Raw genomic sequence first — 15,000 nt, 5'->3', positions numbered from 1 at the left:
AGAAATTTCGTACGAAATTCTTACTCCGAGTACACCTTTCGTACGAGAAAAGAACTCCCCAAGGCACGAAAAAATTACTCCCTCCACGACATTATTTTTTACTTCACATTTTTTTGTTACTTCCAGTAAAAACCTCGTACGCGAAAATGGGACGCTGGCGAAGGAATAATGCCAATATGTGATCTCGCGCAAACGAATGTTGCGCTACCCCCCTCCACCCCTTCCACCACCAAGACTAACAGGGGACAAGGGAGTAAAAATGTCATGCACCTGGTATGGGAAGTTAAATTGCTCGCGTTAGGGTGAAGTGATTTATTCGTTATTTATTCGTCAGAGGAGTAATACTCGGAACTCACCTGTCGTAGGGAGCAATTTTCTCGTGAAATGGGGGAGTACTTTTTTCGTATTTTCGTAAAGGGAGTAACATTTTCGTACGAAATTTTTACTCCGGAGTAAATATCTCGTGGGAGTCATTTTCTCGTGTTACACCGGAAGTTCGGTTAGGAAAGACCTCACTGTCTTCACTAAAATGCAAGGCTGTGGAATTAACGAATGTATCGAAGTGGAGAGGTCGTATTTTGAACGCCTGGAAGGTCATATGGTGATGGTTGATATAATGATTCATTTTGTAAGGATAAGGTATCTTTAAATGTCACTCGAAGACCTTTTCCATTTTAATTGGAAGCCAGATAGCCGAGCAGTGAAGGTTTAAATTGTCTCCATTAAAACAGCCAACAACAAATCCCGCGTCACGAACTGTAATTTGATAAGCTGTTATTTCAAGATTTATGCCAGGGGTTTGGCAATGACGAATATGTGCGCAGCCGAAAGAAAAATCCAGACAAATGTCGGTTTGGCATGCATGATCAATCACTCATTATAAATGCCACACGAGATGGTTCAGCGCTGAACGAAAACAACCTGCACAGATTAGTATCCTGCTTACAAGGCGATATCAGAGGATTCATTAGTGTGCAACACATTGTGAAGATGCATTGATAAGGCCAAAAAAAAATAGGTCTGTTTACGGTAACATAGGCCAAAAAAATAGGGTCGGTAGGTCGGGTTTTTTTTTTTCTTTTTTTTCCCCCCAAATGCCAAAAAAAGTCTAGGGTCGCGCGAAAAAAATAGGGTCGGTCGGGTTACCGTAAACATACTATTTTTTTTTCCTAAACACCAGAGATCAATTGTCAAACCATGTAACGCATGGAGAGTCGTGCTTGTTGTGTGTCTTGTAGGTTGTGCGCAGTGTTGCTCTGAGTGCGTAGCGTCGTCATGGTGCCTCAAGATATTTCGTTAGCTGTCTCTCTGTTTCTCTGTCTTTGATCGAGTTAGGCTGCCTCAAACCATCTTCATCACAAATAGCTTTTTCTTTATGACTGACAACGCTAGCTGAATTAAAGGGTTGCGTCTGCCAGTAGCGGTATTGATCGTATAACAACTGTCATCAGGGAAAATGGCCCCCGGGTCAGAGATAATCCAATTACAGAACGGAAAATACATTCACCACTCAGCTGGGGAGGGACTGAGTGTAAACGGGAATGCATTGGCAATATCTGACTAAACACACGATAAATGCAAATGCTGGAACAGCATCTGATTGAGTAAAGGACGTTGTGAGGTGTGTTTTTATTGGAGGGAGGGAGGGAGGGAGTTAATGATGAGATGGGTGTGTGTTGTATTGGAGGGAGGGAGTTAATGATGAGATGGGTGTGTGGATGTCAGCGGTTCTCTCTTTCTTTGTGAGTCTTTCTGATAAAGCCTGCTAAGGCGATAATTTGAGAAGATAAAATAAAGACTATGACACCCGTGGCACTTCACTTCTTTTTCTCCGCATTCGTCATATACAAGTATATATGTATATATAAGTTCAAGTTCAAGTTCAAGTTTATTAGTCCATAACCCATGGGGGCATTTTGAACAATAAATACAATCAATACAATCATGATATATGCTAATATAATAAATAAAATAAAAAAAATAAAAAAATAAAAAATAAAAAATAAAATAAAAAATAAAAAAATAAAAAAAAATTATGAAAAACTGTTACAAATTCTATTAGTAAAGTCCAAAATATTCTTTAGCAATTTCTTTTTCTTAGTAGCAAACAACTTTTTAAATTTAAGTGCATTAGGTTTTTTCCAATAGTAAGGTGGTAACAACTCAGCTCTTTCTTCTTTGAAAAAATCACAGACAAATAAATAATGGAATTCATCACCTATGTCATGCGATACACATTTGGTGCAAGTTCTTTCTGACCTCGGGATGTTAAGATAACGTTCTTTCTGTACAGGCAAATTGTTGTTTAATGTTCTAAACTTCATCATTGAAACACATTGCTGATATGGCAGGGTTGTGACGTAGTCTTCACATGCAAAAATATCTTTGAACATTCGATAATTCCAAAACATATTTTTTGTTCCAATTTCTGTAAACCATTTATGGATATACTGGTCATATAAGCTTCTTTTTACTTTCTTTTTAAACCATGTGCTTGAGTATTGAATATTTTCTTGAGAAGTCCAAAGGCCAGAGAGACCAATTTCATTTAAGGTTTTTTCAATGAAACATAAGTACTTGGATTCAATCATTTTGTTGATATACAATTTATAAGTAAAGCAATACACAATACTTGAAAATTTATTTTTATGAATAGGACTAATCAGTTTATACCAATAGCAAAGCATTCTACATTTCATATTAACATCTAGTGGATATCTTCCAAGTTCACCAAATATCATAGCATTTGGAGTTGATTTTTTTAGTTTGAAAACAATTTTATAAAAACGCAATTGAAGTTTAGTAGCAAGTTCACAGGAACCAAAACCCCATACTTCACATCCATACAATAAAATTGGAGTAATCATTTTATCGAACAGGTCAACTTGTATGTCCACAGGTAGTGACAATTGTCTACAAGTGCGCAAAAGAACATACATTGCCCTTGAGGCACGATCATATAGATTCTTCTGTGCGACTGAAAATGTATTATTATAATTAATCTTAAGGCCCAAGTACATTACATCAAACACTACTTCGATTAAATTGCCATTGTACGTAAACAGTGGTTTATTTCTAATTTTACCTCTGGAAAAAACTATAACTTTCGTTTTGTTTACATTAATATTTAGACGCCATTTTAAACAGTATTCGTGCATTTTGTTTAAACATTCTTGCAGGTTTTTTTTCAGACTCTGAGCAGATCACAGTATCATCCGCATACAGTAATAAAAACATTTGAAACAAAGCATTTACATCCGTATCATCCATTCCAGCCACAATAGCCTCTCTTGACATAGATTGTAAACCATTACTGTTTTCCAACAGAAAAGGCTTTAGATCATTTAAAAATAGAGCAAAAAACAACGGTGACAAGTTTTCCCCTTGTCTAACTCCACACAAACTGGGAAAATATCCAGAACACTCACTATTAACTTTAACACAAGACTTGGCATTTTCATACAAATTTCTTACAGTTTTTAAAAACTTCCCATTAACATCAGAACTAACTAATTTCTCCCATAAAAATGCACGGCGAACTTTATCAAACGCTTTTTCATAGTCTACAAATGCACAAAACAGTCGCTTCTTTTTGTTGAGAAAAAAATTTAATATACAATGCAAGGTAAAAACATGGTCTAGTGTTGAAAAACCTGTGCGGAAACCTGTTTGTTCTTGACCTAATTTGTTATTACTCTCCAAAAAGTTTGATAACCTATCATTTAAAATTGCACTGAAAAGTTTTCCGAAGCAGCTGAGTATAGTAATTCCTCTATAATTTGTGGGGTCAGCTTGAGAGCCTTTATTTTTGTACAATGGAATAATTTCACCTACGGCCCATTGTGTTGGAACCTTTCCTGACTGCAAAACAACATTAAACAACAATACATAAATATCAATCATTCGATCATGTGACGCTTTTAAATACTCATTAATTATTTTATCCTGACCGCATGCCTTATTGTTTTTTAGCTTGTCTATACATTTGATAACATGATATATATTATACCAGATGAATACCCGCTTCGCCGGGTATCCGGCTTTGCCGGGAAGAAGTAGAACCGAATACCCGGCTTTGCCGGGGACCCGCTTTGCCGGCGCACCGCGTACCGTACGAAGGAAGGGAGATAAACGCGCAAAACACTGGAGAAGATAAGGAAGAGTTACTGGGAATGGATGTACAGAAAAAACAAAATCGGTTCAGCACCGGGCGCTGAGAGCACGTGTTGAAAATTTTCTTCGACCAGATTGTGTTTTGGGTCTACCTGAATATGCCCACCAAATTTGAAGCAGATCCATCGAGAACTTTGGCCGTGCATCGCGAAGTGACCGACCGACAGACAGACAGACAGACACAGACAAGCCGTATATAGATATAGATTCTGCGCAACTGAGTGTATATATATGCGCGTGAATGAATCTGTATAAGTGTGTGTGTGTGTGTGTGTGTGTGTGTGTGTGTGTGTGTGTGTGTGTGTGTGCCGGTGTGCGTGTGTGTGAGGAGGGGTGGGTGCGTGCGTGCGTGTGCGTGCGTGCGTGTGTGTGTGTGTGTGTGTGTGTGTGTGTGCGACCCGGGTTCGAATCAAGTATACAATATGTACCAATCGAAGATGTAGGCCTAAGACCGATAGCATCCAACACAGATCAAATTACAAAGCAAGCAAGTTACAAAGCAAGCAAGCAAGTTACAAAGCAACCAAGCAAAGCAAAGCAAGCAAAGCAAGCAAATTCTGTTTACAAATCTTTTGGGCCAAAACCAGTCCAGACCAAATATTAGTCTTGGAAAGTGATTGCCTACACTCTGGCTATATACACTCCCGATGTTTCTGCCAAAACAAAGGCGTTATCACCATAAGCTAACACTTTCCAGATAGCTAGACAGCAGTAGCCATCCATGTATCTTCAGTTACTTCGGTTTGCTGCAAAAAAATACATCATTATATTCGTAGTAAACCACATACCAGTCTCTAGATCTATACGTGATATAATTGTAGTTGGCCGATAACCTTTGGGAAATTGTCATTAGTCTCCGGGGATAACTGGGAAAACATAAATGTTTGCAGAGCTCTACCAAGCAATATTGGCTTGGGAAGAATGATGTTATTAGTGGCGGAGCTCTACCAAGCAATATTGGCTTGGGAAGAATGATGTTATTAGTGGCGGAGCTCCTGCAAGGGACCTTTACACGTGAGGATGCCTGAAACCTCTGGCTTTTTTGCTTGTGTATTTGTTTGTTTCCTTGATTTTTGGGTTGTTTTAGCTGTTGTTGTTGTTTCTTTGCAACCAATACCGAAGCAAGTTTTACAATTTAAATCAATAAACGTGTGCCCAAAAAGAGCTAGAAAGCTATCAATAACAAACTGCCTCCATGTTAGCTTTAGACACATCTGCATGCACCCATTGCTATACTTCTGACCCTGAACAACGCCCCAGACGTCTATTGTGTACACAAGCGTCGTTTTATTCGATTTTGCACACGAAGACTTGGAGAGATATTGCCCACGCCTCCTGAACACGCACCCACCCACGCACACACACACACACACACACACACAGAGGGGACCACTTAATTGCCTTTAATATTCCATGATCCCGCACATAAAAATGATGAAGTTCTTGCCAAGACGAACTCATTAGTCCCTAGAGACTCGTGGGCGAGAAAACCCAAGCTGTGCAGAGGCAAAGAAGGGTTGTGCGCACAGCAGGGAATCACTGAACACGAAGGTGATTATTTCTGCTTGGATTCTTTCTCGACACGTGCAACTGCAGGCATGAGAATATTGAAGAAAAAACAACAACAGGAACAAACAAACAAAACAAAAACCCAACAACACATTTTTTTTAATGCCAGAAAGGGCAGAAAGTATCCCCTCCCCCTCCAACTCATCTCCACCCCCCCCCCCCAAACAAACAAAAAATAGCACACACAAAATAAGAGAAGAAAACATGAAAAATCGTGCAATTTCGGGATCACAAGATTGATCTGCGGAGCTTTAAAATTGACAGAAATCCGTAAATTATTGGAACTATCTCATGCTTAAACTACAGGTAAACAATTGTGCTTATCACCGCTGTCTTATTTTGGAGGAGAAAAGAAAACCTGGCAAAAATACGCGGCATACCGGAACGGAAACTAAGTTGGCTTATTACGCATGAGCCTGCAGGAGTGTTTTTAAGCCGCCATTATATGGGGCTTACTGGATTCACTCTGTCTGTTTGTTTGTTTGTTTGAGTAGGGCGGGCGGGTGGACGATGTCTTACAAACAAGTCGGGTAAGACTTGTATCTCTGGGTCAATTAAGCTCAAATTTCGTGAAATTGTAAGGAATAGGGTTACACGGGTGTATGCAAAAAATTACATTCCTAACGAAAGTCAAACGGAAGATATTGGCTGAAACGCTTTTACAAACCGAACCAAGGGGCGAAACCCGCTGGCAGAAGCATAGGTTATGCGGGAATTCCCGCACGTTTACTCCCCTTAGAATGTGTGTCGTTGGTTTTGTTCATTTCATTTTACGTGCTCCGATATTTAAATGCTTAGTTGGGCGGTAAGAGTGGAGTTTATTTTATTGGTGTGTTTGGTTCCGTGGTACGGACTCGTTTGCCAAATAATGTTTTGGTCTTATGTCATTTAAGCCGCCATTTATATATAAATGGGGCTTACTGGATTCACTCTGTTTGTTTGTTTGTTTGTTTGAGAAGGGCGGGCGGTCGATGTCTTACAAACAAGTCGGGTAAGACTTGAATCTCTGGGTCAATCTCTCTCTCTCTCTCTCTCTCTCTCTCTCTCTCTCTCTCTCTCTCTCTCTCTCTCTCTCCCTCTCTCTCTCCCTCTCTCTCTCTTTCTCTCGCTCTCTCTCAGTACTCCCTCTCTCTTTCTCTCGCTCTCTCTCAGTATATGGTTTGAAACTGTTAAGCGTGACTTAAGGTCGCGGATTAGGTCACAGGTCAACTGTTTGAGCAGAGACGGTATCCATGTCCTACCCCCGTGTCATCACGGGCGGCTTTTTGCCCGTTAAGGTCAATGCTTGTTTTCATGTGTTTTTAAGCACTGAACACAAAGGGGATCATTTCTGCTGGTTGATTTAGCTTTAGGCGCGTGCAACTAGATCAATACACCTGACTACGCTCATGATCACAGCTTTATCTTTTTTCGGAACAACGGGACAAAATGCGTTGCACACTGTCACCGAAACTGAGTTCTTATTCATAACACGGAGTCGTCTGTATTTAGCTACGCTACTTACAACGAATTAGTAAGACAAAACGGTACTCTGGCTGTCTGTCTCTGTCTCTCTGGACAGGTAGAAAGATTATGCTAAGCCTGAAACCTTTATCCTTTTGGAATAAAGTTCTGAGTTCTCTGTCTCTCACTCTCTCTCTCCCTCCGTCTATCTGTGTGTGTGTGTGTCTCTCTCTCTCTCTCTCTCTCTCTCTCTCTCTCTTCCCCCTCTCTTTCTCTCTCTCCCCTCTCTCTCTTCCCCCTCTTCCCTCTTCCCCCCTCTCTCTCTCCAAAAGAGTATTACAGTATCTCTCTCTCTCTCTGTCTCTCCCTTGATCTCTCTCTCTCTCTCTCCCTCTCTCTCTTCCCCCTCTCTTTCTCTCTCCCCTCTCTCTTCCCCCTCTCTTTTCTCTCCCCCCCCTCTCTCTCTCCAAAAGAGTATTACAGTATATCTCTCTCTCTGTCTCTCTCTGTCTCTTCGTCTCTCTCTCTCTCTCTCTCTCTCTCTCTCTCTCTCTCTCTCTCTCTCTCTCTCTCTCTCTCTCTCTCTCTCCGTGAGCGACAAAACCAATGTGATCGATACAACCAAGCAGGCAAGACATGTTGGAAGGACAGGGAAAAAACCCAGACGGACAGACAGATAGACAGGCGAATAGACGGAAGGACTGACAAGCAGACATGCAGACAGAGGGATGGACAGACGGACCGGCAGGCAGCCAGCCAGCCAGACAAACACATAAGTTTTGATCTGAATATCCGTTGGGATCCAGGCCAGAAATCTACCTCAATGGCGTAAGAATCATTCACATGCAATACAAACGGTGGCACAAAATTATGAAACATAAACATGAATGAAAACACAAAAACATGAAAATATCTCCCTTAGAACACGTGTTGAAGAAAGGTAGAACACGGTTAGCAGCACTCACTCTTAATGCAACGTTCTAGCAGAACATGGTTCGCAGCACTCTTTAGTAATGCAACGTTCTACCAGAACATGGTTCGCAGCACTCTCTATTAATGCAACGTTCTAGCAGAACATGGTTCGCAGCACTCTTTTGTTGTGCAACGTTCTAGCAGAACATGGTTAGCAGCACTCTCTATTAATGCAACGTTCTAGCAGAACATGGTTCGCAGCACTCTCTATTAATGCAACGTTCTAGCAGAACATGGTTCGCAGCACTCTCTATTAATGCAACGTTCTAGCAGAACAAGGTTAGCAGCACTCTCTAGTAATGCAACGTTCTAGCAGAACATGGTTCGCAGCACTCTTTTGTTGTGCAACGTTCTAGCAGAACATGGTTAGCAGCACTCTCTATTAATGCAACGTTCTAGCAGAACATGGTTCGCAGCACTCTCTAGTAATGCAACGTTCTAGCAGAACATGGTTAGCAGCACTCTCTAGTAATGCAACGTTCTAGCAGAACATGGTTCGCAGCACTCTCTAGTAATGCAACGTTCTAGCAGAACATGGTTCGCAGCACTCTCTAGTAATGCAACGTTCTAGCAGAACAAGGTTAGCAGCACTCTCTAGTAATGCAACGTTCTAGCAGAACATGGTTAGCAGCACTCTCTATTAATGCAACGTTCTAGCAGAACATGGTTCGCAGCACTCTCTATTAATGCAACGTTCTAGCAGAACATGGTTCGCAGCACTCTCTATTAATGCAACGTTCTAGCAGAACATGGTTCGCAGCACTCTTTAGTAATGCAACGTTCTACCAGAACATGGTTCGCAGCACTCTCTATTAATGCAACGTTCTACCAGAACATGGTTCGCAGCACTCTCTATTAATGCAACGTTCTAGCAGAACATGGTTCGCAGCACTCTTTAGTAGTGCAACGTTCTAGCAGAACATGGTTAGCAGCACTCTCTATTAATGCAACGTTCTAGCAGAACATGGTTCGCAGCACTCTCTAGTAATGCAACGTTCTAGCAGAACATGGTTCGCAGCACTCTCTAGTAATGCAACGTTCTAGCAGAACATGGTTCGCAGCACTCTCTAGTAATGCAACGTTCTAGCAGAACAAGGTTAGCAGCACTCTCTAGTAATGCAACGTTCTAGCAGAACATGGTTAGCAGCACTCACTCTTAATGCAACGTTCTAGCAGAACATGGTTAGCAGCACTCACTCTTAATGCAAAATGCTCCTCGTAACAGGTATTAGCACTTAGCGACAGGAACCAACAAGTCTGCAAAGTGTTCACATTAAGCAGAGAAAGGTAACATCGATCGGAAAAATGATTCAGCACATGCACTACTGGTCGCTGGATATAAAACCATACGCTAAATGCCCAATACCGAATGTCTTTCTCGGTATTCGGCTTATGGCTATTATCGGTGGCAGGTGCAATAAGTCTGCGACACCACACTTACATATTTTTACTTCTATAACCGGCGATGGACAGAATATTGCAGAAACATACGAGAAAAAGTTGGCCTAAATGCCATCTTTGCGTTTGTGATGCGAACAACGGGACACGGGACGGGGAAAAGTGCACAATGTATCAAGCCATCAGAAAACAGCAACAGAAAACACAAGGCGAGTATAAACACAAAGCATCCTCTGTAAGCAAACTAGATCGAGGATTGAAACCCAAGTTATCCCCCGAAAGCGGCGTATGGCTGCCTGAATCAATCAATCAATCAATCAATGACGCTTATATCGCGCATATTCCGTGGGTACAGTTCTAGGCGCTCTGCAGTGATGCCGTGTGAGATGAAATTTTATACGGCCAGTAGATTGCAGCCATTTCGGCGCATATTTACCTTTCACGGCCTATTATTCCAAGTCACACGGGTATAGGTAGACAATTATTAACTGTGCCTAAGCAATTTTGCCAGGAAAGACCCTTTTGTCAATCGTGGGATCTTTAACGTGCACACCCAATGTAGTGTACACGGGGGGAGGGTTCGGACACCGAAGAGAGTCTGCACACAAAGTTGACCCTGAAATAAATTTCCGCCGAACCTGGGATCGAACTCACGCTGACAGCGGCCAACTGAATGGCGGGGTAAAAACGACCATGCACGTAAAAAATCCACACGTGCAAAAGCATGAGTGAACGTGGGAGTTTCACCCCATGAACTAAGAAGAAGAAGAGAAAAAACTTAAGTTAGATGAGTAAACAAACTCATCAATTATTTACACAGTTCAAATGGAGAACATTTAAAACAGGAAACCCCAAAACTCCAAAAGTTGCCACAATAATTAACGAACGACCAAAGTCCGTCTTCAGAAGCCTAAGGCCTAAAAAAAAATAGGTGTGGTTACGGTAACCCGACCTACCCTATTTTTAGGGGCCGATCCTATAACTTTTTATTACATTTGTCAAAAAACAAAAAACAAAAAAAAAAAACGAGTGCAAAAAACGCAATGAAAGCGAAAGCGCCCCTGTCGCACACTTATTTCCCTGTCAAGTAGGTTTAATTTGTACACATTAGAAAAAAAAGTAAAAAAAAAAGTGATTGCCTTTATACCTACCTACCCTATTTTTTTGGGCTATGTTACCGTAACCACACCTATTTTTTTTGTTGGCCTAAAAACAACATCATCACTCAATTGACAGAACCGAAACTCTAAACTGAGAGAATCGGAATGATGGGGTTGGGGGAGAAGGTTGGGGTTGCGATAATCGAATAAGACTGAAGCGACAGTTTTCTGAGGTTAAATTATTAACAGATGGCTATAATTACGAAGCGTCCGTAGAGCCTACAATCTTGCTTTCACGCCACGAGCCTACTTGAAAAATTACATTTTATACGCAAACAGGACACAGTAACGGTAATAAACAGCACGCAACTTTCAAGCTTCTGAAAAACACAAACGGGTTACATAGCTATTACGATCTTCCGTTAACGCAGATTCAATGTTTACAGAAAACTTGACACCGCGACGTGTGATTCATTGTGCAACTCTGGCGGCTATCAAGATTGAACATTCTCTCTCTCTCTTCCCCCCTCTCTTTCTCTCTCTCCCCTCTCCTCCCGTCGTCTCTTCACCCCCCCCCTCTCTTTCTCTCTCTACCCTCCCCTCCCGTCTCTCTTCCCACCCCCCCTCTCTTTCTCTCTCTTCCCTCCCCTCCCGTCTCTCTTCCCTTCCCGCCCCCCTCTCGTTCTCTCTCTTCCCTCTCCCCCCCTCTCCCTCTCTCTCTCTCTCCAAAAGAGTATTACAGTATCTCTCTCTCTCTCTCCTCTCCTCCGGTCTCTCCCCCCTCTCGTTCTCTCCCTTCCCTCTTCCCCCCCTCTCTCTCTCTCTCTCTCTAAAAGAGTATTATAGTCTCTCTCTCTCTCTCTCTCTCTCTCTCTCTCTCTCTCTCTCTCTCTCTCTCTCTCTCTCTCTCTCTCTCTCTCTGTACGTTTACTTGTGCGTTCGTTTTCGTAAATCGGTTTAAAATTGACACAAACCTTCAGGCAAAAACCATCTCGGAGGTTCGCGAACGGAGCAAGAACTTGATCAAGGCAGAAGGCACGCCCCGTCCAATCATCCTCAGCTATTTTGGACGACACAACTTATTTGCACACACCCACACACAAGAAGAAAAGAACAAGTCGCGTAAGGCGAAAATACAATATTTAGTCAAGTAGCTGCCATTTTTCAGCAAGACCGTATACTCGTAGCATCGTCAGTCCACCGCTCATGGCAAAGGCAGTGAAATTGACAAGAAGAGCGGGGTAGTAGTTGCGCTAAGAAGGATAGCACGCTTTTCTGTACCTCTCTTTGTTTTAACTTTCTGAGCGTGTTTTTAATCCAAACATATCATATCTATATGTTTTTGGAATCAGGAACCGACAAGGAATAAGATGAAAGTGTTTTTAAATTGATTTGGACAATTTAATTTTGATAATAATTTTTATATATTTAATTTTCAGAGCTTGTTTTTAATCCGAATATAACATATTTATATGTTTTTTGAATCAGCAAATGATGGAGAATAAGATAAACGTAAATTTGGATCGTTTTATAAATTTTTTTTTTTTTTTACAATTTTCAGATTTTTAATGACCAAAGTCATTAATTAATTTTTAAGTCACCAAGCTGAAATACAATACCGAACCCCGGGCTTCGTCGAAGATTACTTGACCAAAATTTCAACCAATTTGGTTGAAAAATGAGGGCGTGACAGTGCCGCCTCAACTTTCACGAAAAGCCGGATATGACGTCATCAAAGACATTTATCAAAAAAATGAAAAAAACGTTCGGGGATTTCATACCCAGGAACTCTCATGTCAAATTTCATAAAGATCGGTCCAGTAGTTTAGTCTGAATCGCTCTACACACACACACACACACACACGCACACACGCACGCACGCACACACACACGCACATACACCACGACCCTCGTCTCGATTCCCCCTCTATGTTAAAACATTAGTCAAAACCTAAATAAAAATAACAAGTCGCGTAAGGCGAAAATACAACATTTAGTCAAGTAGCTGTCGAACTCACAGAATGAAACTGAACGCAATGCAATGTTTCAGCAAGACCGTAGCATCGTCAGTCCACCGCTCATGGCGAAGGCAGTGAAATTGACAAGAAGAGCGGGGTAGTAGTTGCGCTGAGAAGGATAGCACGCTTTTCTGTACTTCTCTTCGTTTTAACTTTCTGAGCGTGTTTTCAATCCAAACATATCATATCTATATGTTTTTGGAATCAGGAACCGACAAGGAATAAGATCGATGAAAGTGTTTTTAAATTGATTTCGAAAAACAAAATTTGATAATAATTTTTATATATTTAATTTTCAGAGCTTGTTTTTAATCCAAATATAACATATGTATATGTTTTTGGAATCAGAAAATGATGGAGAATAAGATGAACGTAAATTTGGATAGTTTTATAAATTTTTTTTTTTTTTTTACAATTTTCAGATTTTTAATGACCAAAGTCATTAATTAAATTTTAAGCCACCAAGCTGAAATGCAATACCGAAGTCCGGGCTTCGTCGAACATTACTTGACCAAAATGTCAACCAATTTGGTTAAAAAATGAGGGCGTGACAGTGCCGCCTCAACTTTCACGAAAAGCCGGATATGACGTCATCAAAGACATTTATCAAAAAAATGAAAACAAATGTATGGGGATATCAAACCCAGGAACTCTCATGTCAAATTTCATAAAGATCGGTCCAGTAGTTTGGTCTGAATCGCTCTACACGCACGCACACACACACACACATACACCACACACACACACACACACACACACACACACACACACACATACACCACGACCCTCGTCTCGATTCCCCCCTCTATGTTAAAACATTTAGTCAAAACTTGACTAAATGTAAAAATGAAAAAAGAGAGAAAAAAAGTGAATGCATTCTCTTATGTAGAAGACAATCACAGTGAAGCAATATATAAGTAACATTTCTAAGTCAGCCTTTTTTCTTCCCGTGGGGGACCGGATCCAATTTCTTGGATGTTGAATCATTTCATGTTGATACAATCTGTCAGCACAGCCTGCTGTACCGCATCGCATTTCCAGCTGTCTGTGTGGGTTTATGTACTACAGATAATTGCTTTAAAAAAGAAGTTGTTTGCACGCGTTAATTCATCCCTTTCCCTGAACGCGATGGGGTTATAGCCAACACTGATCTGTCCAGGATGTGACAAGGGATTAAATCATCCTCCCATCTGTGCACATGTACATGTTGTAGTGGAAACCACGTTACCCACATCACTTAACTCTTACTCTCAGTGACTACTTCTTTTTCTCAAAGCAGAGGAAACTAATTGAACAACTATATATACCTATACATAATTCTGTGTGCAGACTTTGGGTCCCCACAATTCAGGAACATGCCTTTGAAGTTTTTAATGAACACGGGTCATGTAACACATCATAATTATGTCACTGTGAAAAATTAATTCAGCTACACAAATTAACACGCTGCACAAGAAGCTGATTTTGAGTATGTGTCCAAGGTGAATGAATCTGCTTTTACACCGTGTAAAAGCCTGACAATAATTAAGTATGGTAGTGTAAACCATATTAATTTTACTCGGGAAGGTCGGCACTTTTGGCACTGTGAACCAACATCTGCTTTAGACAGCGAAATACTTGAGTGGTACTGCGAAACTGCTCTGAACAGCCCAGGTTTCGGAATAAGGGTTATTGTGATGCTATTCAAGTCAGCCAACTTCGCGCGAAGAGAATCCGACACCGTTCATTATTTTTTCTTCCGTGTGTCAAGTGGTTGTGTGATTGTGTGTATGATTGTGTGATTGTGATTGTGTGATTGTGATTGTGATTGTGATTGTGTGTGTGTGTGTGTGTGTGTGTGTGTGTGTGTGTGTGTGTGTGTATGATTGGGTGAGTGAGAGAGAGACAGAGAAGAGGAAAGAGAGAGAGAGTGAGTGAGTGAGTGAGAGAGAGAGAGAGAGAGAGAGAGAGAGAGAGAGAGAGAGAGAGAGAGAGAGAGAGAGAGAGAGAGAGAGAGAGAGAGAGAGAGAGAGAGAGAGAGAGAGAGAGAGAGAGAGAGATAAGTATGTGCTGGTATCAGTGCCATACTTTTGAATTAGCTTTGACTTCAACAATAAGAAAATTACTATTACAAGCGTACATTTGCGCACTGTGAAAAATAAGCAATATACTCACACTGAAAAGCATGCTCCGCATGATCGCTTTCGTCGACTGCAAAAGCTACCCTCCTTTCCGAGTGTCCTGGGGACTCAGCCATACTTGCTCAGTAACACTGGGGATCTAATTATCTCCTCACAAATGTGTTTCCAGTGACAGAACTGTCTTCGCACGACTGTGTCAAACAGAGA

General features: G+C 41.2%; 1 protein-coding gene across 1 annotated transcript in view; it reads right to left on the bottom strand.

Annotated features, from left to right (window-relative positions):
- Positions 1–15,000, bottom strand: part of LOC138965316 (universal stress protein in QAH/OAS sulfhydrylase 3'region-like) — a 64,385-nt gene that overhangs the window by 47,651 nt on the left and 1,734 nt on the right. Inside the window, exon 1 of the mRNA XM_070337450.1 lies at positions 14,828–15,000. This exon is cut by the window's right edge and continues 1,734 nt beyond it. Coding sequence (XP_070193551.1) covers positions 14,828–14,909 — 82 coding nt within the window. The 5' untranslated portion in view covers positions 14,910–15,000. The remainder of the gene's footprint in view (positions 1–14,827) is intronic.

The sequence above is a fragment of the Littorina saxatilis genome, linkage group LG4 (genome assembly GCF_037325665.1).
Source record: "Littorina saxatilis isolate snail1 linkage group LG4, US_GU_Lsax_2.0, whole genome shotgun sequence".
NCBI classification, from domain to species: Eukaryota; Metazoa; Mollusca; class Gastropoda; order Littorinimorpha; family Littorinidae; genus Littorina; species Littorina saxatilis.
The sequence above is the reverse complement of the archived record's forward strand: the minus strand, read 5'-3'. Positions and strand labels throughout refer to the sequence as shown.